The sequence below is a fragment of the Diadema antillarum genome, unplaced genomic scaffold, assembly GCF_040938485.1.
Source record: "Diadema antillarum isolate AM-2024a unplaced genomic scaffold, OU_Dant_1.0 seq00000094_RagTag, whole genome shotgun sequence".
NCBI classification, from domain to species: domain Eukaryota; kingdom Metazoa; phylum Echinodermata; class Echinoidea; order Diadematoida; family Diadematidae; genus Diadema; species Diadema antillarum.
In genome coordinates, this window is record NW_027271183.1 from 459,520 (window position 1) to 479,410 (window position 19,891).

The 19,891-nt window shown below is 38.5% G+C and overlaps 1 protein-coding gene across 1 annotated transcript in view; it reads right to left on the bottom strand.

Annotated features, from left to right (window-relative positions):
• Positions 1-242: 242 nt before the first annotated feature.
• The window catches only part of LOC139726615 (synaptotagmin-5-like), a 36,804-nt gene continuing 17,155 nt past the window's right edge, over positions 243-19,891 (bottom strand). Inside the window, exons 2-9 of the mRNA XM_071637603.1 lie at positions 7,822-8,077; positions 5,839-5,909; positions 4,532-4,671; positions 3,675-3,875; positions 3,053-3,280; positions 1,780-1,912; positions 952-1,142; positions 243-374 (exon numbers count right to left, since the gene is read on the bottom strand). Of these exons, the coding sequence (XP_071493704.1) occupies positions 258-374; positions 952-1,142; positions 1,780-1,912; positions 3,053-3,280; positions 3,675-3,875; positions 4,532-4,671; positions 5,839-5,909; positions 7,822-8,075 (1,335 nt within the window). The 5' untranslated portion in view covers positions 8,076-8,077 and the 3' untranslated portion in view covers positions 243-257. The remainder of the gene's footprint in view (positions 375-951; positions 1,143-1,779; positions 1,913-3,052; positions 3,281-3,674; positions 3,876-4,531; positions 4,672-5,838; positions 5,910-7,821; positions 8,078-19,891) is intronic.

Genomic DNA, 19,891 nt, shown 5'->3' on the forward strand with positions numbered 1-19,891 from the left:
CTCTTATAAAGTCTCCATCATAGTCCGAAATTCTGACTCATTTCCCGCCAAATAACCAGAACGGAGTGCAGAACAGACGACAGGAACGATGTGCCAATCACAACGCGCATGAATCTCGATGATTTGTTGTTTTGTTTTGTACCCGTCGCACATGTGCAGACAAAAGCTTCCGAGAGGGGGATAGATAGAGAGAGAGAGAGATAGAGGTAGGGGGCGTGGTCCGTCCCTAGCTCCAATCTGCACTGACTCCGCCCCATTCAGGGCATCAAGCGGTGCCACCTGGCAACGGGTTTGCTACCAGAGCGCATCATGTCTGTCCAGTGTGCCAGCTCCTCCCCTTCTACTTCCGGCCCGACCACCACTCGACCCAAGATCTGCAATAACATTCAAAAGCGTATTTCATACATTTATCAACAATTAGTCTGGGTTTTTTGTCCGTTTGTGTCTTTGCTTTGTACTCTTTCCGTTTGTTTCTATCGTCATTACTTCTTTACTTGTCCTTGGAGGATAAAGGGAATGCAAATGTGGGGTGTGTCCTTAAATGAAAATAAACAAGGTGTAAAGAAAGAGACAGGCAGGTTCAGTAATAGACATTATATTACCGTCAGGAGTAAATAGGGTCGTTTGGTCATACAATAACTGTAACTCTGGGGAAATATTCAGAATGACTGTTTGAAAATATTGCAGAATAGGGGATAAGGAGAGAATGAAATGATAACAAAAATTGAAGCAACAATTTCAATGTTCATCGCCGTTTGGTCTACGTGCCTTCTGCCATATAGTCATTTTTTCTTTTTTCGCCATGGATATTTTGCTGACATATACAAAGCCTGTCCGTGGTCACTGACTTCGCCAATAGTTTCTCGAAGTACTCGTCAATTCATATTTTTGATTTTCCCTGACTGACCCTGAGTATATCTTAAATAAAAACTAAAAATCATTTTTAGTTACCTCATTGGGGCCGAATCGATTCTCGTGGATAACTTGGAATTCGATGCGGAGGTGCTTTAGGAAGTCGGTGTCGAGGTTGAAGACGAGAGCCTCGTTGAAGACGGGCTGGCGGGTGGCGTGCTTGGTCGATGTCTTCTTCTTCTTCAGCCGCTTACTGACGTAAAAGATGGAGACCTTCACGTACGGGTCAGCTGAGAGGTTTTAAATCACACGAGTGAAATGGTGAAAGAGGCGCCCAGGCTAACCAGTGGAAAGTCTTACGCAGATGTGAATATAGCGTAGTTTGAAAAAGATGTAAAGTTGTATCTCCTCAAAAGTAACAATCCGCAAAATGATCATATAAGATATCATCGTATGTATTCTTGACTCCGATTTAGATAAAAAACACAACAACAAAGAAAAATATAGAATATTATTAAAAAGGAGGTCACTTTCAAACTAGACGAATAACAGAAGGCTCATTAAGCAAGTAACAATATGTTTATTATTACGACGATAATGATGTTAAAAGCAATACGCATAACAATAATGATAACCAAAAAATGACACCACTAATTAAGTAAATGCAAATGATATAGGTCCCTACAATGTAGGCCTATGTCGTATCATAGCGACGATAAAATCATAACTATGGCTTTGAAATATAATAACAAACTAACTCGACGTAGATTGAATTTAAACAACAAACAAACAGATGAGCGACCAAAGTTTGCAACTGAAATGTCAGTTTAACCCTGTGCTTGCCACATCATATCACCTGCCCCATATTTGTGTGTAAAAATTGTGCACATTGTATGACCCATTGACTCAGAAAGAGTTAAAGCGAACCTGCAGTCTGTTTTCCTTCAGCCGAGTTGACGGTAGGTAGGTTCCTAGCCTTCATCACGACGACCGTTAGGCGCTCGGCACTAGGCAGGTAGGACAGAGAGAACATGAGGTCTCCTAGCTCCTGGACTAGCCCCTGGTTACAGAGATAAATGGATAGATGGATAGGTGAATAGATAGAAAGAGAGATAGATAGATAAATACATACATACATACATACATAGTAGATAGATAGAGAGATAGATACATACATTCATACTTACATGGTAGATAGAGAGATAGATACATGCATACATACATACATACATAGTAGATGGAGAGATAGATAGATAGATACATACATACATACATACATACATAGTAGATAGAGAGATACATACATACATACATAGTAGATAGATAGAGAGATAGATAGATAGATACATACATACATACATACATACATACATAGTAGATAGATAGAGAGATAGATAGATAGATACATACATACATACATACATACATACATACATATATACATACATGCATACATACATAGATAGACATGCAGATACAGAGATAGATAGGCCTAGCCACATACACACATACAAACGCGCAAATGCCAGGTCTGTACTTAGTTCATTGTTTAGTAAAGGCACTGCTTATGTGAGCTTTTGCGAAAAATGTAGTCACATGAAGATTATCAATCTCCTTTAGTACGTGGTGAAATCATTTTCATGTGACTTTAGGAGGAAAAGTGATCTTTTGCTCTCGTTTTGGTTTATATCTCAAATTTTAGTCCGATTTTACGAGAAACAGGAATGCGTTCACTGTTTTATACAAACCATTGCTGTATGTTATGATTATAATGTAATTCTCTTTCTTTCCACGAACGCAAACACGCACATACACACAACGCACACACACAAAGAATGTATGTTTCATATTTACATTTTTTTTTACGTGGTAACTGTATTTACATTTACGTGGTGACATATTTTTTATGTGACTTGAGGAAGAAAATTCTAATTATAATGTGATTCTCTTTCTCTCCACGCACACAAACACACACATACACATACCACACACCCTTAATGTATATATTTACTTATCATAGATAGAAGGATAAATAGATAGAAGGATAGATAGATACATAGATACAGTAGATAGATAGATAGATAGATAGATAGATAGATAGATAGATAGAATAGATAGAGAGTTAGATAGTCTATATGTGTATATTAGGCAAAATCAAGTATCACAATTACGATCACATCATCGAGTCATGAGCTGCTACCTGAGATCCGCGAACGGAGGGCGGGGCCCGGATGCCCTTCCACACTTCCAGCTTCTCACTCAGGTTCACGTGGGTCAGCGGTAAGTCCACCACTCCGATGCACTCGTCCCGCGAGAACTGGTCGTAGTCGTAGATGTGGACGCGAACCGTCTGCCGATGGATGTCCGCCTCGGGAATGTCAAAAACGAAGCTCTCCCGAAACTCCGGGTAAACAGTTTTTCGATGGACCTGTGGGCGAGAGTAAAGAAAAAAAAAATAAACAAAAACAGTGAATCATTTAGAGAAAAAAGAGAGAGGGGGACGGGAAGTGCTGACGAAGACAGCGAAAGACCTTGGAAGCACTGCAGGATTGTGGATAAGGCTCTGGCCTCAGAACAGGAAGTGTTGGTTCGAATCCTATCCAGTTCGTACAATATACCATCTCGATCCTACCATATAGGCCTACTATTTCAGGGATATGTTGTTCAAAAACATGGGGCATACCATTGCAGAGTCGATTTCCGATAAGTATATTGACTGTATCAAGTACACTTTATCCAGTATATCACCGTGCCTTCAGTTTCTCTTCCAAGGTACAATAATTATAAGGTATCAGAGAAATGATATACCCACTCCATTTTACCTTGCTTTGTAGCGTCTTGGTAGCCCACGGGGTGACGAACACCTTGCAGTACGGGTCGGCCGTCCCGCTGAAGTCGCGGGGCTGCAGATTACGGGCCTGGATGAGACGCACGGTGAGCAGACCCATCTCCGCGTTGTACTTGAGCGAGAAGTTCATGACGCCCAGCGTGGGTCCCTCTTGCGAGACTTTCCTTTTCTGTGACTGGGATGAAAGAATATTTTTATATCTATTATTGATCTTCCTCCAGATTTTGCATTGGTCAGTGTTTGATAGCAATCGTTTGTAGAATTAATCTAAATTTGTGAATACAACGTCAGTATAAACAGGAATATGCGCCAATTTGCTCTGTTTCATTGAGTGTGGTAGTGAAAAACAATAAACAAAATAGTATTAAAGCGAAATGATGTTAACAGCAGTCATTTCGTCCAGGTCAGAAAAATAAATGAAATCTGAAGATGCAATGTGTCCGGATAATAAAGAGACTGCTTTCTGTATCTCTCCGAAGTGTAGATTATCTTCATCGAAACCAAAACCAAAACATAAAACCAACGTTTTCAACAGCAACGAAAAAAAACCAAACAAACCCTGCAACAGTAGGCCCAACTAAGACAAAATACACCGACCCCAACAACAACAACAACAACAACAACAACAACAACAACAATGACGACGACGACGACGACAACAACAACAACAACAACGACAACAACAACGACAACAACAACGACAACAATACCACCACCACCAACAACAACAACAGCAGCAGCAGCAACAACAACAACAGCACCAGCAACAAGAACAACAACAACAACAACAGCAACAACAGCAACAAGAGCAAGGACGAAAATCCGCCTTACCGTGATCTCTTTGTACATGTGGGAACTCGGGTCCAGCTGGGCGGGGTCGAGTTTTCTGCTCATAGAGGGCGTCCTCGGACTAACCGGCACCTGAGGTTTTTCCAGAGACACGCTGGAATCGCTGAGCACCGACGACGTAGCTGTCGTGAGTCGGGGCAGAAGTCGAGAGAAGGAGAGAGCGGGAGGAGAGAGGGGGCGAGGGAAAGATGAATAAATGATCTCGGCTGCTTTGAAATCTGCTTAGGGAATACCATTAGAATGCACGTTGTAAACAACGTGCTCGGTTCATCTGTAGTCTGCCCCAAGCGCAGATTTACGCGTATACGTTGACGTTTGCGTGAACAAGATACGTGATTTGTCACCTTCCACGTCATGATACGTACTTATAATGCGCCTTCGCCATTCACTTGTTAAGTACTTGCCTCTCATTTTCTTCGTTAAGTAGGTGTCGAACTTAATGTTTCGTTCATAATTCAGAAATGTCACTCCCATTAGATATGTCTAACAGCCGACCTGTGTTGCGCAGCAATAGCACAAAAGCACTGTTTATGTGTTGTAAGGTTTGCCGAGTAAGGTAATTACGGACATAACCGATGTATCTATTTACTTTTCCTGAACCTCTGAAAACAGGTATGCTGTCGGATTTTAGTTGTGTTTGTGCATGGGAGGTTAACTCATTCTATTCTATTACTGATGTTTCTACAAGCTCAGTCACAGAAAAATGGTGGGGCTTTAGTTTTTGTCTGAGTGCACAGTAAATTTATCGCATTCTCAAGAATGAAACTAAACAAAACTCTTGTGGACCAGCAAAGCAGTGTTTGGATATTGTATTTTCTTAATTTGCCATGGTATTGAAAGGCACAAGGTGTCCAGTGTGACACATATCTTACCGGATTATCCGTTTTATTTGTTCCTTTAGCGATGTTCGTCATCCATTATATTTCATTCATTAAGATTTAATACATCAGGGTCCTGTATCACATTTAATCATGTTTTAAACGCTGCATTTGCTGTGTATGATCACTTGCAAAACAAAAACAAACACAAACACAAACACAAAAACATTTATCAAAATGCTAACAGTGAACCCAACATTATCATTTTTGATGACAACTATAAATGCCCGCCAAAACTGAGAGAAAAATAGGAGCGTCTACACATACATTATGATCGGTGTTACTGAACCACAATACACTTGTTGGCCAACTTTTAACTCTAGTAATACCATCGACCGTCTGTTTGCTAGCAACGACATTGGCATGTCGATTTAATGGTCGTAGGAGGGTTTATCAGGAACTGCAGCTCACCTCGGGGTATTGTGAAGCTCGCTGGATAAGGTGACAGGGGAGGCGCGGACGATGACGTGGTCGATTCCGATCTGGGAAAAGATGAGCACGAGATCGAAGGTTTAAATATCAGAAACAAACTGCAAAAAACGCTAAGATAACACATAATCAACAATGGAACGATTTTATCGAACAAACAAACAAACAAACAAAAGACCCCTAAAAAGACCAAATCAGTCTGTCAGTCCGAAGACTGCCTCAAAAACACCATCACATCTTCGACGTGGGTGAAAACCTGCAACTGCTGGGTAATGTAGTTTGGTGTCAGGTCATCCTACCGTGCCAAATACGTTAAAACGAAATTCTACACAATGTTCAACTTAACTTCCACAGGTCACTGCCAGTACAGTGAAAGTGGAAACAGTAAATTGTATGGTGAAGGTTTCATGAGGTCCATGAGAACACTAAAACAGCTATCGAATGGTTTAAAATTTCAAAACAGTCTTCCAGAACATAGATATTGATAACATTCTCCCTAATCGCTTGGACACAAATCTGCATAAACTGTCGTTGTGTGACGAGAATGTAAGAAGTGGGTACATTATTTTCAATGAATATTGCTTTTGCGTTGTCGCAATTTTACAACGATGACTTTATTAAGGGATGTGGTTATAATTACTGAATTATTGATTAAGAGAAATATTGATTTAGAACAGATAGTGAAGCTGTTCAGATAGGCGCTGCGGCATAGTGGATGCGACTCCCGACTCACGATCGGAGGACCCGAGTTCGAATCCCGCCCAGAGTTTACGTCCTTGGACAAGATGTTTTTACCTACTATGTCCCTCTTGACCCAGGTGTATAATGGGTACCTGGCAACACTAGGGTACAGGAGGCTACCCTGGGTAAATAAGACCTTATTATTATTATCACTACACATTCATTATCCTTTCATTTGATTTGCATATTTATCATTGTTGACAATAATTATGATTAAAACCTATTTCTCTGTTTGCGGACAATATTCTTAGTTCATGCTCAACAGCTCAATCTGAATTAAATTTTCACTATATTCTCTTTCTCTCTCTCTCTCTCTCTCTTTTGTGTGTGTGTGTGTGTGTGTGTGTGTGTGTGTGTGTGTGTGTGTGTGTGTGTGTGTGTGTGTGTGTGTGTGTGTGTGTGTGTACGTGTGTGTGAATGTGATTTTCTTTATTTTGGGGTTCGATTAAAAGTTGACATTTTACTTTAAATGCTGGTGCAACATACAAATACAGAGCCATCTCAGGTCGCAGGTGGAAGTGTCTTCAGTAATGAGACCTCAACGTGATAATAATTATGCACGTGGGTTTCCTTCTGGCAGACATAGAGTGTGGCAAGTTGAGACAAACAGCCATAATACGCTCGTTCTGTGGCCATTGTTCCATTAAATGCGAAGAACACGAAGAACCGCGATTGGCATTAACTCACAGCTTTACGAGAATGTGCTCACCCTAAGGGTATAGTGTGTTGTGACTTCAGAATTTTGCAGGAAATGAGTGTAATTTCATACAAAAAAAAAGAAAGAAAGAAAGAGAGAAATCGTGCGAACGGTTGTACGCCGACGGACATACCGATCGATTTATCGTCAGGGTAACCAACCATGGTACCATTTTGTTTCTGTTTTGCGACTTGGTGTGCAATCGGTAACCATCGATTTCCAGGTGTTGGCAAACAACCTACCCTAAATATTAGCGTGTGACTGTAAGTTATACAATTTTTTTAATATAATTTCCATTTTGTCCAACTTACCCGTATTAAGAAAACTTGTTTTTTTTTTTTTTTTTGGTTTTTTTTATCTTGCGGATTTACAGTCTTACAATTTTTGCTATACCTGCCAAATAAAAAAAATAAATAAATAAAATATGGCGAAAAAAGGTATTAACACTCGCTTGTGCCATTACAGATACATACAAATAAACAAACAAACAAACATGTAACAAACTAATACCAAATATAAGAATGTACCCGTCAAGAGACGCGTCCAGTCGCCTGAAGGACGCCCTCTTTTGCCCGCGCAGGGAATGGAAGCCTTCATCCTCCGGCGTGGGAAGCGAAGGAAGGAAAGCCGCGGGCTCGACGTCCGCCTCGCTGCTGCAGCTCTCTTCGCCTCGCACAGGTCGCCTCGGCCTCCGCACGTAGCAGGCGCACACCAGGGCCCCGATGACGACACCGAGGGTAAATGCGGCTGATATCGATGCGATGAGGAGGATATATTCCATGGCTTACTGTGAAAATAATATGAGGACATTCATTTAGTGCGGGTTATGATTTTTCAGTGGAAGTCATGAAAAAGATGTTTCCCAAGTCTTGATATATAACGGATCATTCTGGTCATCTGGTCTATATACGCAAGTTCATTCTTTGCTTGAACAGGATCGATGAATCTCATAAATTGTTAAGTAAAGTAATGCATTATGTCGCTCTAGAAATAAGTGTAAAGTGCCCCTAACCGACTGAGAAAAAAGAAAGGTCATACGTACCAATGTGCTCATGAGCTAACCCTGAACTGGCTTATCAGAGAGTGTTTTAATGATGACATCATCAACTCTCTCAACTTCAATATTATTACGTTTGTTACTAAAGATTGAATCGTGAAAACATCGGAAATCTAAAACACTCCATACATAGCATTCTTATTTTGCTTTCGATTTAGGTGAAACATTTGTCATTCTTTATGTCTGATTTTTCTCTACTGGAGCGTGTGGCGTGGAATTGTACTATTCACAGGGGCAAGAAGGGCTGATCTGTTATCACCAAACAGCATACATTCGGAGTGCTGAGATGAAAATGGTAGTGAAAAGGTCACGTTAGAGACATCTATTTTTGTGGCCCCCGTATCACGTTTATTTCGGTGCGAAAGCAAGCAGAGACAAAGAAGAGACGACGTGTTTTATTTCTAAAAGCCCTGATCTTTTAACGCGATAACCGCTCGTGACAGCGGCCGGGGTTCGAAAGCATAGGGCGCCGCCTGCGACCGGCATCTATCGAGATCAGATAATGATTAATGCAAGCGCGAGGAGAGTAGTGGGCGTTGAACCTCTGTTTTGTTTTGTTTTTTTGTTATTATCTGTTTTATTTTTTCGTACAGTTTTTAGATGGATGGGAGTAACATCCTTAGCTGATGTATATATGACGAATGACATTTATCGTGCGAGCTTGACCTGAACTTCCCGTATACGTGGGAGTGCTGGACGGGGCCAAATAACGAAGTGTAGTCTGCTAAGAAAATAAATAAAGGAATGAATAAAATAACACACACACACAAAACAAAAAACAAAACAAGACACAAAACACACACAAAAAAAAACACGTCAAGAAGATTAATAAAGACATATCAGGGTTGGGATTAGTATTTCACGTTATTCTTATGACATGGCATACTCCTATAAGAAACAAACAAAAAAACAAAAACCCAGCAACATATCAATGAGTAATATAGTACTTCATTAGTCAAAATAATATCTTTTCTCAAATATCTTGAGAAATCTATTGTAGCTGGGGGGGGGGGGGGGGAGTGAAACAATATCATGTGATGAATATATGCAGTACGAATATATATATATATATATATATATATATATATATATATATGTATGTATATATATACAAATAATCCAACTTAAAGAACAAAACAAAACAAAACAAAACAAAGCCCAGCAACATATCAATGAGTAATATAGTACTTCATTATTCAAAACAATATTTTTTCTTAAATATCTTGAGAAATCTATTGTAGCTGGGGGGGGGGGGGGAGGGAGTGAAATGATATTATGTGATGAATATATGTAGTACGTATTATATATATATATATATATATATATATATATATATTCGTATTGCATATGTTCATATATATATACATATATATACATATATAGTAGCCCTTTTAAAGTTGGAATATATATATATATATATATATATATATATATATATATATATATATATAATCCAACTTTAAAAGGGCTACCATTTCATGATTGTCAACTATGAAGAGCTCAATGGTGGCTGTAAGGAAAAGAGAACTCTTCTTCTGGTCTCTACCTATTATTGTGTCAACAACTGTCAGGCATGACTGAACACATTAACTTTAAAGACAACAATTATGTCAGGTTGTAATTTTTCGAAATTTGACTGGTATCATGACGGAACGTTAAACGTCTTCTTGAAGTGGATGACATCTGTCCATGAAAGTAGTCAAATAAACAGGAAAGCCTGCGCGACTGTAGGTTTGTGCTTAGTGTTTCCTCTAACGTTTCATGGTCAATAACGTGTCCAATGACTTGGTCGCTCCCACAAAGGCTAACCCACACAGTCCATTATTCATGTTCATATTCGGCATATATAGCTCGCAGCAACAGACCATGTATGTCTTGAAAGTGAAGAGAGAAAAGTGAATTGTGTGGGTTGGCCTTTGTTTGGATGACCAAAAAAAAAATCGGACACGGGGCCATGTTAAAGGTTATGGACAATAAAAAAGGTTAGAGGAAACCCTAAAAACAAACGTGCCAATGTTCGTTCATGATACCATTTCAAGCCCCCCCCCCCCCCCCCCCGCTTCGAGACAGACTTGGAAAGTACATCTTGTCAGTGTAGTTGTCTTTCAAGTTAATGTTCTCAGTCATACATATCATTTGCCAACACAATTTGGTACCGATGGATCGAGTTCTTTCCTCACAACTAACATTGTGCTCTCCATAGTTGGCACTTGTGAAGTAGTAGCCATGTAAAGTTGAATTACATCTTTTTTTTTCGTATTTCCTACTATTTCTTAATCAATCGATGTAATTCTACAAGTGTAATTTTTGTGGAAACTTAATAAATGAAATGAAATGAAAACATACGCACGTAATTATGTGTGCATGTGTTTGTTTGCTTGTATGTGTTTGTCGGTGTGTATTTCTGGTGTATGAAAATATACACAGATACAAACGAATCATCAAGTAGCTTCACATAATGTATGGTAGGCATATATCTTCATTGTTCCCATTTAGTAATCGCTACCCATGAGTGATATCTTCAAGGCACACAGCTTTGCTTGATCTAAACAGCACATGAAATATCGTGGCAAAATCCGACAATCTATATCGACTGATTTCCCAGGCCAATGGAAGTAAATACGCGTGCAAGTTCACAAGAATATAGTACAGTGAACAATATCGGCGGATAGCTGGAGGGCTTCTCTTTCGTTACCACCCAAATAGGCTAGATTGGCAGGCTTTCGCGCATTAACTGTAATTTAATTGATGTATCAAGCTTACGTATAGAAGGCTCGCCTCAAATAATGTAATACGAAGAATGATGCGAACTTGGCTAGTTGCGTTATTGTAGTCCTGATCAGCCACTATTTTTCAGACGTCATTTCTGATCGCGAAAGAGAAGTGTCCTTTTATTTTTTCTTGTCGCGTAAAAAACCCCCACCGCTTCATTAGAAACTATTCTATCCAAAGTGCTAAATACGCTAAAGTGATAAGGAAGTTAATGATGTATCTTGATGTGCAATTTTTGCCAGTGATAAATATGTTTTTCAGTTGATCGCCCATCAGTGATTGCTTGTCAACTACCATAAGGCTGTAAGCAACGGTAAGGTAAACGAGCTTGCCTGCTCGTTTTGGATTAATGTTACGGGTGATTAATAGAAACATAAAAGGAGATCATTTTTGTTTCCACGCGCCAAGCGACATGCGATTCGTTTCCGTATCGACCTTTCAGAGAGATCCGGTAATCACTTTTCTTTTTCTCTTTTTTTTTTTTTTTTGGAGGGGGGCGGGGAGGAGAGGGAGTTATTCTAGCAGGCAGCAGTTAAGCAATGGAACCTTCACGGACCAGATCGTCTGCAGCAATTTGGCATTAAAATTGTCCACCCTCTTGGCATCGTTATAGCAATCGCAGACACACAGACACACAAAAATATATGTCTATGTGCTATACAAACGTAGATATAGGCATTACAAAAACATGTTATTTGAAAAAAATATATATATATACATATATATATGATATATATACTATATATTCATAGTATACTATATATATATATATATATATATATATATATATATATATATATATTTATAATGATATATACATTCATATACATTCATATATTACATGCTGAGTAACATACGTGTGTGTCCATGTATATATCTATGTACATAATGACATTGAGACAGAGAGTGATATTTTCACCTACAAGCAGACAAGTAATGTCTTGAAGAAAAGCAAAGAAATTATTAGGTTTATCTATTGCGTTTTTTTCCTAACGATAATATTGACTTTGAAACAAAAGCACAAAAACACCTGCCCTCCATACATTCCTCGCCCAATGCCAAAATAGTTGTTCGTTCTATCTTGTCGCAGATGTCACAATCGCCGCTACCATCTCCATTATTAATAACTTTGAAAATATGGATTAATTTGGAATGTGAAAATATGAAACAACAAGGGGCGGATACGAGACAGTCTGTTGAATCATATCATGAGAATAAATCAACCGTAACCTTTTTTATCACATTATCAAGACATTGATTTAAGAGAAAAAAATAAGTGTTTTCACAATGTAGCATTTGAAATGTTATGAATCGTCGTTACAAAATGTTGGCCTATCACTACGTGACAGGAAGTACGAACAGTACCTTGAAATTTCGAAACGCTTCCTTGCAATTGCCTGCCAAACAAGCACCTACACGTTTATTCTTTGGAAATGTCTTTCCTCGAAACCAGGAGGGATCCCTCATCGTTCCCATGGGAACAAGATCGATGCACTTTAAGTACTTACATCTTTTATGAGCGTTGCAATCAGCAGAAGTACACATACTAGTAAAACCGCGCCGCACCGATATAAGATCATGCTGTTTTGCTTTGGTCACTTCCTTGGCAGCCTATGGTCACGTTTTCAAATGCGCCCTTCAGTTGCCGTGGCAACCGGCCCATACTGAAATTTTCCAGACTGTCGTTCACAGATGGATACACACCGCATGCAATCAGGCACACACACACACACACACACACACACACGCACACACACACACACACACACACAATCCCGCGATAGAAGCTCACGCACACTCTGACACACAATAATATGTGGACCCTACAGAGAGAGCTGCTAAAGACATCGAACAACACTTTATCAACAGACGAGCGCGTGCACATACACTGTCACGACCGTTGTCCACGCTCAGTGTATCTTGGCGGAGGCAGAACTAATTGATTGAAAGAGAGCAAAGATTTTTATCGCGAAAATTGCACTTTGTCGAGCACATTGGCGACGAAACTATACACAGAAAAAATAAAAAAAATCGACGTTTACCCCTTCAACTCACACACTGTCATACTCATACACAAACAGACAGACAGAAACACACACACACACACATATATATATGTATATATATATATAATTTATATATATATATATATATATATATATATATATATATATATATATGTATATAATGCCTAACGTTGTATAGTGATAAACAGAAAATATAAAGCAAATTGCATGAACAATTTATCATTTTTGTGGGATGGGGCAAAATTAGTTGTAGATCAGTAGTAAATTAGTGAGTAGAGATGAATGAAACAAGTTTTGCCCTGAAATACAATAATAATAATAATTCACATTTATAAAGCACATGATAATTAACAAAATTCTCTATGCACTTGACATAACATATACAATCGATCATGACATAACATATACAATTTTAACATAACATAACATAATACAAAAAAACAAAGTTGAAACGAAACAAATCGCTTTTACCATCATGCAGTTCGCTTTTCTCTTGGCGTCACGCTTTTAACCAGACTGTTTAAATGCTCGTTAGAGCAATATTTATCACTAACCCGTAACCTTGAGGCATGGTTAATATCGTGCCAAATGCTTTCCGTGTTAATTGTTTGTCTAATGTATGTGCGCGTGTGTGTGTTCAGATACATAAAATATAGCGATGAACCAGAAGAAAAAAAAATGTCACGGAAATGTGAACTTCTCGTACATTGTGACACCACCTCGTCTCGCGTGATTGATACGTGGATTGAGTCCCAATTGATTACGAAATATCAATATAGCACGCGGTGAATTAATGGGATTGGTGCGAGAGAAAACATTATTAATGATGGATGCACCCACCAAATGAATATAATGGCCAATGGAATGAATATCCGGGTTCTCGGAGACGCACGACTGCGCACTAATGAAATCACGATATCTCGTCCAAGGTTAATACAGTGAGAGAGAATGGCGGGTAGCAGGGCCCCCGGTCGACATTAACGCGGAGTGACTTGGCTAAAAGAAATGGATAGATTGAGGGGGCTTCGGGCAGGGGGAGAATCAAAAGATAGCAGACACTTTGCTCTGCACAAAAGCAAAACAAAACAGAGATAGAACCAATTCAAAGATTCGGCAAAGTATTTTTTTCCGTGTATCTCTCCCTCTCATTATCTGTCAACTGTAATCTTCCTCTTTCTTAACCCCGCCCCTTTTCTAATTCTCTCTTTATCCCCCTCTCTCATTATACATTTCATTTTATCATTCTCCACGTCCTCTCTCTCCTAATCAGCCTTTTCTCTCACTCTTATATATATATATATATATATATATATTTATATATATATATTTCTGTCTCTTTTTGTTTATTTCTCGCAGTATCTTTTATTGCTTTCCGTCCTCCTCAGTTATCGCTCCTTTGAGATGAAAGTCATTATACGCAGGGATGTACAACTTTCACACGCTTATAAATTAATGTTTCACATATTGCCCACACATCGGCCACCCCTCTCGTCTCTTCGTACAAGAAAACCAAAACTAAACAACAACAACAACAACAACAACAACAACCACAACAACAACACAAATGCAGGAGCGAAACTCACGGAACGATCGATGGAAGACGCAATACGCATTCTAATAAAAATGACGCGCGAAATGAAGTATATTAGACGGAAACGCACGCACTCACACGTACGTATAATCCCTATGAGATAACAGTAGACAAAATACAAACATAAAAAACACATGTGAAGATAAGGAGGCAGTCCATGTCACGAACATCCAATCAAGTGACACGGAAACACCGTCGAGTATAGCATAATCAGGAAACGGTCGAGGAGACGTGATCACGTGTTAAGTTATTACAAGACACCCGGTCAATATTGTTAGTACCGGAAATGCATCTACCTCTGTATAAAAAGGCAGTCTTAAACATACATCAATCTCATTTTCATTATTTTATACGTTTATCAAAGGATAGATACACTGTATGGTCACAGATGCATAGAACTGGACCTTTGACCTATCATATACATGAGTACATTGTAACGTTGATAAACGTTGTAACGTTGTAACGTTGTAACGATAAACATTGTAACGTTGATAAACGTTGATAAACGTTGTAACGTTGTTACAGATAAACATTGTAACGTTGATAACGTTGATAAACGTTGTAACGTTGTAACGATAAACATTGTAACGTTGTTAAACGTTGATAAACGTTGTAACGTTGTACGATAAACATTGTGACGTTGATAAACGTTGATAAACGAAATTTAATATTAAGATAAGAAAAAAAAACAATTTGACGAACGCAAAGCAGTAATAACAATGATGATGATCAATATTAGAGTAAATTCATGGAACAATGAGCGTTATTATACTTAGATATTAAGGCTCGTTCGATTTTGTTTTTGTGCTACAGATTACTTATGTTAGTTTCCATGTCTGAAATGGCATCCCAGCGTTTATTCAGTAAAGACATTTGATAATCCGTCTTTAGTCGGAAGAAGTACATGAGCCGGCAAAGCACATGAATTATTATCAACACAGCATATCGATAGTGAAGAAAAGCCGGGTTTTCGTGAGCGACGTCCAGAGAGAAGGGGGAGGGAGGCGAATGCATTACCGGTGAGTTTTGCAGGCAAAGGCAGTTGTCGCTGAAAGCATAATGTATCCCAGCAAGGCCAAATAATGCGTATCTACTCACCACTTTTGACGCTGAATCCAACAGAGCAAATCCACAGCACGAAAGTCCAACCGAGAGCACTCAAGGCTGCCCAGAATAAGGCCAACCCACTTCCCTCGTAATCATAGCACGGAACGAAGAGTGGAGCAACAGTAGCGTTTCTGCTGCATACAATAAAAACAAAGCCGCCACTTCCAAAGTATATACGTATACTCCGGCGTCAAAATGATGCACAGTGGTACGGTACACACCAAGCTCGCTACAAAATGCAGTATGACGATAACCATCGTTTTGAACTGTTAGAAGGGGAGCACCACTCGTACGTGCCCGTTTCAGTTACAAAGGCAAATGTATATTCGCAAGCTTCTCTTAAGTGCGACCAATTTCGCTCTGCAGCGCGAGTATCAAGTGGCGCGCGAACACAAAGTGCAAACCGGGAGCACGCTGTTCCATTTCATGTAAGGGGTCGAATGGGGCTGTAGCCGTATTTAATTATAACGCTAGACAAAGGATATAAGCATAATACAAATGGACTCGCCTTCATGAGGAGTGTGTTGTGACAAAGCCGCAAGTGCGCGTTTCCGTTTCTTGGACGAGCCGGGAGTGACTTCTGATGCGCAAAAGCAATGCGTTTGTCGAAACACGGACGCGAAGAAACCTTGAATGTGCATGTAAGAATGTCGGTGACATACTCTTGCTATTCAATTAGACTAGTACAGTCACAAAGACGACTGGTATAACTGGTGGCTTGATGGTTAGCATAATGACTACCTTGATACGAGAGAGTGAACGAAACGTGAAGTTTTTTTTTTAGCAATAATACAAACATTTGGAACTGACACATATTATATCTTAACAGTTCACACGTTTGTATACACATACACACACACACATATATATATCCCACATGTATATAACATATCACATATAGGTACATATCAACACCTATAAATACTTGAATATTATGCTAATATATATATGCATACATCTACATGTTTGTATACGTTGAAGTTACATTTTTATTGTAATTGATGAATAATTAAGTTTAATTGTTAAGTACGGTACTTTAAGATTAAGTATGAAATTTGGTATCAGACCTTTTCATGTCGAAGAACAGTGCTTACTTTGAATCAACCGGCGCACACCCAAATTAAGATTGTTGTATTTCAACATACTTGCCATCCCACCCAAAAGTCTGGATTTTCTATAGTAGACCAGCTTGACTACAAAAAAAGATATATATTATGCAACTTCCACGAAGACGGCATGTCTTATGTCAAAGATTTATTGCTCTTAGGTTTAAAAATAGATTGATCAAGCACGCACTTGCACTTAGATGCGATACTCTTAACTATTGCAAATTAAAAAAACAACAACAAATAAATTCCTACTTCAGAGCATCTGCTTATAGTTACAAATTTCACATAATCAGTTCACATCTTCTGAAGATAATTATCGGACCGGTTGATCCCTAATTCTTTCTCTTCATTTGAAGTATATATATATATATATAATATATATATATATATATATATATATAATAAGAAACAAAACTGGAACAAAGTTCATGCTGCATTCACCAACGGTTTATATCTGCACACACATTTTCGAGGCGTCTCGACGTCCTTTCTCAGTGTTGATACTGAGAGAACAATAACAAAAATTAAGCCATAACAATATATTGCAACCGTGTTACAAGGATGCGCTCTGGTGAATACAGCATGAACTTTGTTCCACTTTTGTTTCTTATTTTGTTATCTTGCCAACACGTGGACAACCTACTCAATATATATATATATATATATATATATATATATATATATATATATATATATAATATATATATATATATATTATTATCATTATTATCATTATAGATAGATAGATATATGAAACCAAGTTCATGCGGTAATCACCAACAGTTTATTTCGGCACACACATTTTCGAGCAACTTTCTTTTTTTTCGCTCGAAAATTTATGTGCCAAAACAAACTGTTGCTGTTTACAGCATGAATTGGGTTTCAGTTTTATTTTTGATAATATTAGTACACCAACATGTGGACAACTTACATCAATACTCTGTATATATATATATATATATATATATGTGTGTGTGTGTGTGTGTGTGTACGCGCGCATGTATGTGTGTGTGTAACATTGTGAATGTTGACACGTCATCCTGATTGATGGCATTTTCGTGTAAGATTATTCGTGTCAGGGAGGTGCGAATAATGAGATCATTCCATGTCGCACGGTTTTACAATCAAGCGGCCTTTATACCAGAACATTTTATGGTGTGGCAACGTAATCTAGACACCGGGGATCTCCTCCTTCCTTTAGCTTTTATGCGCCAACGCGTCAAATGTGCTCATATTTCACACAAATACCTACGGAGAGGAAGTTACTATGGCAGGCAGAGGGTTAAACTGCAATAAATTGAATCCACGGTGATGAATCCCATTCGTGTCACGAAGATGACACGCACGATGCAGTTTACGGTGACTGCCCTTCGCCGTGTTGTTAACGTCAACCCTCTAATCAAAAGGCGCCCCTACCTCATTAAACACTCATTCTCGGGGCATTAGGCCTTGCATTGCAAAGACACAATTTCTCATCAGGAGCCTAACTCTTTCAAGTAATTTCCCATTAAACTGGAGAGGAGAACCAGTGTATACCGTGATGTATGGCAATATTTTCCTTTCTATTGTCTTAGGGGCTGTTGACGCCAAACTTCCACGAGTCACGCAATGCACGTGGTAACTGAATTTAATTATGATACACAGGCTAAAGGGTAATAGCACGAGCTTACGTATAAGGTTTTTTGGATATCTTCTATGAGCCCGGCTGCCATTCTCTGATTGTTAAAAAAAATCAACGCATAACCCAGGCACCCTTTCATCTTCATGGTTACACAAAATAGTATGAAGGGAAACTGAGTTAAACATTTCCGTTTCTCTCTGTGAATGAATAGGTTACAAAAATGGATAAAAACGTATAAACATATATGAATTAATATATATATTTGCATGTTTATATATTCATATAAGTGTATATATTATACCACACGATATCATACATTAACGTATGTATACATTATCATGTACATGTTTATACGCATATGAAGCACACATAATTTGATAGATATGATTATGTATGTGTCTACGAGTATGCATGCATGTGTATGTATAAATGTGTTTCTATATCTGTTATACTTACTATCCCTATGTCTCTTACAATCCCTTTTGATCTTTTTGTTATTTTTGTTTGATTTCGGTGTTCTCTTTTTAACTCATATCAGATCATACGGTTGCTTAATGAAACAAAGAGCTAAAGAAATAAATGGTGTTGCTGTTGCTGGCGTTTTTATCGGCATGTCATTTTTTTTCAGGGTAATTTCATGAAATATTATACATACGCAAATCTCATACACGCACACACACACGCACACACACACACACACACACACATACACATACACATACACATACAAGAGTATAACGTGATTTGAAACATGTCTGAATCTCACATTACTGTTGCTGATGATGCGTGAACACGAGTGTGCCTCAAAATAATTCTCGAGGAAAGCTAGTGTTCCTATCAGGTCCATTAATTTGTTCCCCTCTAACTGCCCTCATGCACCTCACCATTAACAGGTATCCATTTTAGGTAATTTCCCAGTGGGCTCTCACATCAACGTCCAGCCTCACTCACTTCGGCCTTTCTCTCTCTCTTTCCTTCCCTTCTCACTCTCTCTTTCTTTATCTCCCCCTCTCTCTCTTTCTCTTTTCCTTCCACCTTTCATGGTCTTTTTATCTGTATGACTATTAGTTAAAGGTACTGTTTAACATTGGGAGCAGCGATTAAAAAAATGCTTGAGTTATCACATTTGATAAGCGTCAGTTGTATCACAAAACATCCCACCATGTAAACGTTTCCTATAAAGCCTAAAATGTAAGAAAAAATCACTCTGTTTCTAAATGAATCATAACTGTATTCAGTTAATTCTAGAAACAATTTTATTATCAGTATTGTTCATATTTTGTATATTTAACAATAACTTTGATCATACTGAT